This window comes from Montipora foliosa, chromosome 13, assembly GCF_036669935.1.
Source record: "Montipora foliosa isolate CH-2021 chromosome 13, ASM3666993v2, whole genome shotgun sequence".
Lineage (NCBI taxonomy): Eukaryota > Metazoa > Cnidaria > Anthozoa > Scleractinia > Acroporidae > Montipora > Montipora foliosa.
Genome location: NC_090881.1, coordinates 4,610,338 through 4,619,417, shown reverse-complemented (window position 1 = coordinate 4,619,417; position 9,080 = coordinate 4,610,338). Strand labels below are relative to the sequence as shown.

General features: G+C 41.2%; 2 protein-coding genes and 1 long non-coding RNA gene across 4 annotated transcripts in view; 1 reads left to right on the top strand and 2 right to left on the bottom strand.

Moving 5' to 3' along the window:
* LOC137983869 (uncharacterized) overlaps window positions 1–9,080 on the top strand; it is a 498,488-nt gene that overhangs the window by 117,121 nt on the left and 372,287 nt on the right. The window lies entirely within an intron of this gene.
* The window catches only part of LOC137983858 (dedicator of cytokinesis protein 9-like), a 265,413-nt gene that overhangs the window by 2,630 nt on the left and 253,703 nt on the right, over window positions 1–9,080 (bottom strand). The gene's annotated exons all lie outside the window — the stretch shown is intronic.
* Window positions 1–9,080, bottom strand: part of LOC137983842 (dedicator of cytokinesis protein 9-like) — a 32,773-nt gene that overhangs the window by 1,689 nt on the left and 22,004 nt on the right. Inside the window, exons 14-20 of the mRNA XM_068831016.1 lie at window positions 5,272–5,415; window positions 5,141–5,182; window positions 4,324–4,492; window positions 3,316–3,392; window positions 1,882–1,995; window positions 1,327–1,427; window positions 809–947 (exon numbers count right to left, since the gene is read on the bottom strand). Coding sequence (XP_068687117.1) covers window positions 809–947; window positions 1,327–1,427; window positions 1,882–1,995; window positions 3,316–3,392; window positions 4,324–4,492; window positions 5,141–5,182; window positions 5,272–5,415 — 786 coding nt within the window. The remainder of the gene's footprint in view (window positions 1–808; window positions 948–1,326; window positions 1,428–1,881; window positions 1,996–3,315; window positions 3,393–4,323; window positions 4,493–5,140; window positions 5,183–5,271; window positions 5,416–9,080) is intronic.

Here is a 9,080-nt window from a genome sequence, read left to right as displayed (position 1 = left end):
CGGGAGAGCAAGCAAGAATTAGCTGCGTGCTTACAACCAATCAAAATCGAGCTGGTGACACCGTATAATAATACAAATTAACAAACACGTTTTCTGCATTTATAGAGGGGATTGATACCTCTCATATAAGCACATACTAAGTGTCACAAGAGGCGAAGTACTTGTTTATCTTTAAACATAAGAACCTTCTAATTCACCAGTTTGGGTACATGCACTGCACGTTAGGATACTTGGAGGTGACAATGACTAATGTGTCGAGCTCGACAATTTGCCGACTTCCTCTACTCAGCAGCGACTAAGGTAAAATTATCGAAATGGAAATCTATTGGCTTTGGTCGTTCAAAAGGTGGATGGCACTATGAACAAATGGATAGAATCACAACCAGCGGATGATCAATTGAATTATACTGTAGATACGATCAGCGTTATCCACCCTTCGAATAAACTAGGCCTGGTACTACAGTTCTTGTGAAAAATATACAAAGACCTCTAAAAAAAACAGGAGGATCCGTAATTTTACAGTACGGACCGAGAAAACAAGGTTAGTAAGATGTTCATTATGTCTCTGTGGTAATCAGCCGCGCGGTAAAAGATAATAGTTGAAGTCAAGGGGAAGGTTCAACTCCCAAAAAGACTGCCGTATCAAAATCCGAAACACGAAATCTTCTTGGCTTTTTGAAATAGTTACTTGCAAGATTCAATCAAGTTAATGCAACATAAACGACATTCTTTCATCAAGACGTGAATGAACGGAAAAGTTCAAATTGTTTGCATTGGTAATCCAAAAAGGTTACTGTCAGGGTCTTACTTCATCTCCAATGTACTTGGCAAGCCGTGTTTTCAGCTGAACGTATTTCTCTTTCATATCTTCCTGGTACATTCTTTGATCTTCTTTTATCAACTGATCGTTTATTTCCAAAGCCTTTCCACAGCAAGCGATGAATTCCCTGAAACAACGATCAAGTTAAACAATTATTATAGTAGATATGAATGACATTTCCTTATATGCATAGGACGTTGACATGACAACAGTTGGACGGGACTGATTCAAAGGCTCGGGTAAGTTAAAATGTTAACATATGCCTCGATACAATCCTTGTACAGAGAATTGCCAGGGTAAAATATCATCGGCTTCACTAAGGTTTGAGTCTAGATTACTTCTTGCGAGTATCTTACATATAAGCCATTTAATTAAAATTATTTTCATCATCAATTCCTCAAAAGCAAACAAAAATGTTATAATGAACCCAATCGCGATCCTTTAACCCTGAAAACTGTTATGCTGCTGTTTCGCACAGTTTAAGCTGAAAAAGAAATGTTACACACCGGTAAACCTGCTGGAGTTTTTCTATGTGTTTATGTGGATGCGATGCCAGCACAGATTTGTCGAGGAACCCCTGTGCATACGCCAGCAGACCAGCATTCACCTGAGGAATTACAAAACAAAACAAAACAAAACAAAACATACTCAAAAGGACACATACGGCACTGTATCAAAGACCATCTCATGAATATGAGAGGGGACTGAGGCTAGTACTATCCAAAAGTGTGCATGTGTGTTGTACTGTAAGGTAAACATCCAATGCTTTTAGCGGTGCAATACGGTCTCAGCTCTTTTCGTTTGAAAATTGATTTTAAAATGCAATATTAAAACCATTTAAAAATGGACATGAAGCTCGTCACCATTCCAAAATAACCACAACCGAAAACTCTCACATTATCACCTGGTTATACACCGATAATACAAATTTAGCCGAAGCTTTTGTCATCGAGTCGTCTAGATCTTCTCGAAATCGATGAACAATCGCCTGCCCTCCAGCACAAAATCACCCGCACCTCCCCCCCCCCTCCCTCTGAATACATAAGGCAACACTCGTGTACCTGCACACTGACACTGCCTTGTAAAACAAGCTGAAGTTTCTTCATGTCTGGAGGATTCTGTGTGATAACATTATTTAGCTCCTTAACTTTATTTTGCATCTCATCGAATGCGACCTGAAGAAAAATAAATCACACAAATGGCACATTAAAATTACAATTAATATACATCAACGTAAAGAAAAACCAATAAGGAAGAACGATTCGGAAGTTCAAATGAGTTTCGATAAACTGCTTGGTCTTTTAGTTGCAGTCAATCATATTTGCGGCGAGAGGGGCTCTGAAATCGACAAAGTGTATCGAAATGCTCCAATTATAACGCAGAATTTGACCTCCTAACCCGTCCTGCTACAGTGGTTAGAGAATTTAAGCAAAGACGACGAAAAGCAAGAATGTGATTGGTTCAAAAGGAAAAATAATCGTGCCGCACGTGCCGCAAGCGTTTCACTGCATTTTTGCCGTAGTCCACAAAACAACGTGAAATCACCAAATTTTAGGTTTTGACAACAACATGAGCATACAGCAATGAACTTTTATACTTCTACTTTTAAACGGTTCGAACCTATCTAGTTACTTACAGGATAGTTCGTCCGTACTGCAGATGGGATTAACCGTAGTTTTTCGGCTGTAAGGCGCAGCATTTTTTCTCAAAGAAATTGCTTGTTGGCCCCAAATGTGATCTAAACTCAAGGTGCGTCTTATAGCCGAGTATCTTTTTGCGACAAAACTCCTTAGGTCCCTTGTCGCCATCTTGTACCTTAAACTCGTCCCAGTCTTCCCCTTACTGCGATTCCAAAATGGCGGCCTCACACCATCAATGTTCGTGATGATGGCCCTCAGTTCTTAGCGTTGTACAACCAAAACACCCGCAAGAAAGTACTAATAACAGCAGGTTATTTCAGAGCAGCAGCTTTTTCTCTAAATTCTAGTTGAATTTCCTTCTGCCCTTGTTCTTGATCTGCGATATCACTTGCTATAGCGTTAAGTTATATTTTGTAAGGTCAACTTTACTTTAGCCTCAATTTGATTCATGGGCATTCAAGTAATGGTGTTGAGACTTAGAATGCATATTAGAACTTCGGCATTGCATGGTGACATTTTTCATAGATTTGGTCTTTTCAAGTCGCAGATGCGCAAAGAACGGTAAACTCAAGCAAACCACTTTTAAACAAATTATATGCTAGTGTTTTAGTCATGTTTTTTGAGGTCACTATACTATCGCTAGTTGCATGCATCTGGTTTGCGTTCATTTGACTGTCCTAAAACGTGTGCGTCTTCTTCGATAAGCCAAAGAAAGGACAATATATTAGTAGTTAAGTGTAAATATCATTGCTTCAAATTCTGTATACTCTTGACTGGCTGAATTTACTTTAGTTTCGCTTTGGTTAGGACAATGAATTGAACTCGTTCCTTAGAACTAAGGTAACACGAACTAACCTCAACTGGTGTCAGTTCGTATTGCTCCTCTTGGACCACAAGAATTCGCGTCTTTATGTAAGGAAACGTGTTGGATGCTAGAAGAGAACGTGCAAAACAAAATCAACATTAACACATTTCGCTTGGTGTATCAGTGACTAGTAATTTACTGGGTTCTTTTCTGGAAACCCCGGTTTCCCTCCCTCATTATAATCGACTCACAGCTAATGTGCTCCGACATCAAACATGGACCATACAGCGGCTGTCAGAGGTGCCTATTGGGTTAGTTTAAAAATACCATAATACTCTTTCGTTTGCCCTCCAAACGTTTGCATAAGCATAAGCATAAGCAAAAGCAGAGAAAATAAAGAAAATGTATATGCAAACTTTTGGAAGGCAAAAACAAAGCGTATTATGGTATATTTAATTATAGTGGCCTATGTACGCTTTCGTCCCGATGTAGTGAGCTGTACTCTTCGCAATTCCCTCCCCAAGACTGCATGAAAGATGGGCGATAAACACAGCCATCTGTTCTATTCTAAATATATCGTACAGTTGCAGCATTACTAGTTTATTCCACACCCTTTTTGACCCCCTATTCCGTCATTTTAAACTCTTTTGTCCTTTCTAAGCAACCCAATTCACCCCCTCCTCCCCCCAGACAATAGAGATCTTTAGATCGGAGGAGGAGGAGGACTACGAGTACGAGTTTTCCGTTCTGAGCATGCGCACTTCGAAACATGTCGGCCTCCAAACCTTATGCGCATATTCAGTACGGAACACTCGTACTCGTAGTTGTCCTCGTCCTCTGATCTTAAGGTCCCTATTGCTGAGTTGTAATTCCTGTGATCTTTGACTCCCAAACGGGCAACACAGAATGGGGAGGGGGGTATTTTTGCAAATGTATAGCGTGGTACAGATAGTCCTGTTATTCTATATCTAAAACCCGCTGTATAGACACAATCTGCGAACACATTCTCAGCAGGAAAGCGTCTTTCTGCGCATGCTCAAAAAGCTAAATCAACTTACTTGTAAGGATAGTTTTCCTCTTGCATTGTTCTGTTAGGCTGCCATGCGCTTTGCCACCGCAGGTAAATGGCGTTTCATAGATAAATCGCCTGATGTTGTTGTTACGCTCAAACAAAGTGGGTCTGAGCTCCAACTCCTCATCGTCGAAATACGGTTGCACGTAGGTTATCTGCAAATTTCCACAAATGCAATACAGGGACGGCGAGGTCATATCGGGGTCCTATGAACTCACACGGGGCGAATTATTACACAAGAAAAACTATCAACAAAGAGTAATCAATATTCATTAATATGCTCTTTCTTTTTGTCATGGTTGCACTCGCACAAAAATGTAAGGTAACTAATCCGTTCACCTCCTCCGGGATATAAATCGAACTCACAAGTGGCCAAACAGCTCGTAGCTAGTCGGGCCACAAATAAACTATATGCTCTCCAAAAGTCAAGTGACTGTCCTGTTAGCTACCTTTAGTCAGTTGAACAAACATAGAAGCTACGACTCTAGATTTACCTTCATGTCTCACGGCTAATACAAAAAGCTCTTCACTTCAAACGCTCTTATAACGTTAAAAGTCCATAAAATACACCAACAAAGCCGACGAAACTAAGAACAAAGTCAAAGCTTAGATCGCTTCGTAGGAAGAACGCTAACATAGCGAAACTGAAATGTGGCCAACGTCTTTAAGTAGGAGGAACTGCGTCAAAAACGACGAAACAATACAGGAGCGTGAGAAATGCCTTAATTTTGGACTTAACCTTGATTACGCAAGTGAAAAGACTTCAAACGGTAAGATAGTGTAGTCAAGTTATCAAAATATACCTGAATGTAGCCAATCTTTGAATCCAACGTTTCTGCATGCACCTGATAAAGGAATTATTTTTACGTTAGGTTTTCAGGCCTCTAGGCTTCCATTCGTCCACTGCTTCCAAAGAAAGACACCATTCATTCACCTTTGCAGACTCCATGATGAGTTTGATGTTATCTCTGCCGTGTTTTCTGCAGTAAATTTGTTCCAGTCTATGTGAAATCTCGGCAAGACCCGTGATCTTCGGCTCCTTGTAGATAAATTCCTTCCCGTCATCATCACCAAACATCTGAAAGACAAAGAAATTGGTCACGAGGCCATGCAAGCCAACGTCGTTTTTAGGTACCGAGTTAATTTTAGATTTATTTTTTTGCGAAACAAGACCCTTCCAAATAATAAGAATTTATTACCCATGGGATTGAGAATGGTTACTCGTGCAAGCCACATCTTATTTAAATAACTTGTCTAAAAATAGCTTGTTCTACATGGACCCCAATATTGGCCCCAGTATTCTTGGTTTTCACTCACGTGATCACCAGGCATGTTTTTCAACGAAAACAAAAGAAGACGTTAGCATAACGAGATGCTTCCGTGAAGCATACACTGGGTTGCCTGTGGTATGTGTTACAGAAAATCAGAAGGCACTGAATTGTGTGGTATTGACCTACAGCATTCCAGTCTCTGAAGAATAACAAATAAAAGAGAAGCGAGAAACATTGGCTTCTGGGCTGACGTGTTGATAATTTTCAAGTTCCCTCACAACTTCTTTTCACCACAAGTTTAAGCGTCCCCTTTGAGCATCTGACAGCTTTGTAACGTTCCCTGGGGCCCGTTTCTCAAAAGTCCCGAAACTTTACGGGGCGTTTCCGGGTGTCACAATTCCCTTTGAACCTCAAAAACGGAGAGAGGATTTAATTCATCAAACTTTACAGCTATTTTTCTTTTTGTTGCCTTGAAAACATATTAAAAGATCGGCTTTCTAAAACAAGCGGTTGGTAATTTCACAAATGGCTTTTCGGGCCCGAAAAGTTTTCGGGACTTTCGAGAAACGAGCCCCTGAAGTTAATCCCCCTCTTCGGCGGGGTTAGTATCTGGATGCGGACAAAGCAAAGAACTGATTTTGTTAGCTTGCTTTATGCGAAACAAATTGTTACGAGTTCGAATGTTTTGAGGAAAGTTAGTTTGCAACTAAACTGAACGCAGGGTTGTCGGAACAACAACAAGAAGATTTATTCCAAAAATGAACGTAGTTTCCACGAGGTAAAACTCTAAATAACACGTACTTGACAAACTTACACGGCCTCCGCCAACTTGAATAAACACAGCTTCTGTCACACTTGAATAAACACGGCCAACGCCAACTCTCTTTGCTTGTGAAAAACTAGTTAGAAAAACACTCCGCTTGGACTCGTCTACTTATATACTCTGACAATAAACTTCTAGAACTTTCTAAATTAGTAATGAATCTACTTATAGAAAGATTACAAAACACACCGATTTAGAAACGCTTACGTACAAACCTAAATATAAACAAACTACGAACTCTCGCGAAGCTTCTAGACAGTAACGCTTGTCACGCAATACTATTTTTCGTAACATAACCCCCTCTTGAGGAGAAATTTCCTAAATTTCTACTAACAACGAAAAATTAGTTAGATAGTACCAACTGAGGAGGCAGTCCGGTGTCTCTTAAGTTATTCCTCTACTCTGCTTAGATAATCTGGTAAAATACTTGTCATCATTCAACTTCTGGAACAAATGCTCAGCAGTTGGCATAGGCTCAGGATCAAAAACGGTTAACTTGTTCAGTTTACGATAGTCCACGCACACACGATTTGAGTTGTCTTTTTTCTTAACAACTACCACAGGCGAAGCATAGGGCGAACTAGATTCTCTTATGACTCCCATCTTCATCATGTCTGTAATATCCTTCTTCAGCGATTCTCTTAAGCTATACGGTACTGGGTATGGTCTTGATCTAACCGGTTGGTCGGATGTAAGCTTGATATGATGCTGAGCCAAACTTGTTGTGCCTGGGGCTTCTGTGAACAAGCTTTGAAACTCATTTGCAAGATCCATGAACTCTGCTCTTTGCTCATGAGAAAGGTTATCTCCTATGGTCACATCATTGACTGACTCTTTCGCGACATAACCACCAATCTCCAGAAAATCAATACTATCCACTGGGTCAACTTCTTCTACTTCGCACTCAACAGGTTCGTTCTTACAAATGTTAGTGTTCGTTTCAACAGCAACCGCTCCAACGGAAACAGGATCCTCTCGCTCAAAATACTTCTTCAGTAGATTAGCATGGTAAACTCTTTCTTTTCCTTTGACTCTCACTCTATAATCATTGAGACCTACTACAGCACTGACCTCAAATGGACCTTTCCACTGCATTAGGAGCTTGTTGGGGTCGGTCGGTAGCAGCACTAACACTTTATCTCCAGGTACAAACTTCCTGACTTTAGTCTTCCGGTCGTAATAATGCTTGCCTTTGTTCTGGGCTTTCTGAAGCTCGGTGTGCGCCAGTTTGAGGGTATCTTCAAGTTTCTCGCGTAGCTCAAACACATACTGATAGCTGTTCTTTACTTCAGGCTCCTCCAACTCTTTCGTCCAAAGCTCTTTGAGAATAAACATCGGTCCTCTGACAGCTCTTCCATACAGCAACTCAAACGGCGAAAAACCAGTAGACTCCTGGGGAACTTCACGATATGCAAACAGCAACGGGTTAATATAGCGATGCCACTGTCTTGGCTGTTCGCTGCACAATCTCTTTAACATGCTCTTCATTGTTCCATTAAACTTTTCCGTCAGGCCATTACACATAGGATGATATGGAGTCGTGGTGAGCTGTTTAATGCTCAAAAGTCGCGTCACTTCCTTCATACACTCAGAGACGAACTGCGTACCAAGGTCACTCAAGATCTCTTCAGGCACTCCCAAACGACTAAAAATATCCACCAACGCTTCTGCCACAGTCTCAGTATCAATGTTCTTCAACGGGACAGCTTCAGGATAACGAGTTGCAAAGTCGACCAATGTCAATATATATCTATGACCGTCCTCACTCGGGGGAACAATAGGTCCAACCAGGTCGATTGCTACTCTCTTAAATGGCTTGTCAATTAATGGCATCTTCTCTAAGGGAACTTTCGGTACAGAACCCTTGTTAACTGTCTTCTGACATACATCGCAGGACTTGCAATAACGAGTCACGTCCCCTTGAATGCCTGGCCAATAGAACGCGCTTTGAATCTTATCAGTCGTTTTCTTTATTCCCATGTGACCTCCCATGATCGATCCGTGAGCTAGTTCCATTATTCGACTTCTCAGCTGCACAGGAACCATAACCTGCTTCAGGGGTTTACCTCCGTTCACATAAGGGTGCTTGTAGACGCGGTACAGAACTCCACCTTTCAATTCAAATAAAATCTCAGCCTGGCCTCTCACAACTACGTCATCTTTCTCCCAAAATTTCTGTAGGCTCTCGTCATCACGCTGCATTTGCTTAAGCTTTTCTCTATCAACTACAGGACTTTCTTTGGTATCCGGTACCTTCAACGGAATATGTTCTCCAGCTTTCTTAGCTTGACTTCTCGTGGTTACAGCACAAGCTTCTTGTACGGGAACTTTCCAGCTTGGGTCTGGGTCGTCAGCGGCTCTTGCGCCTGGTACATTACCAATAATTAAATCATAAACAGCATCGGGAAGACACTGCGCTTCCACTTGGCCCTTGAGATAAGGTGTATCAACATCAATCTTTGCGAGGGGAACTTTCCTTGCCGTATTGTCAATGAGCAGCATAACATTAAATTCACCAGTAAACTGATCCTCGGACACAAGGTCCCTCTTTACTACAATTCCACTACAACCAGTATCTCTCAGGACATCAACAGGCTTCTCTCCAACTCTACCTTTCACGACAGGCATTTTACTTCTCACTTCAGTCAA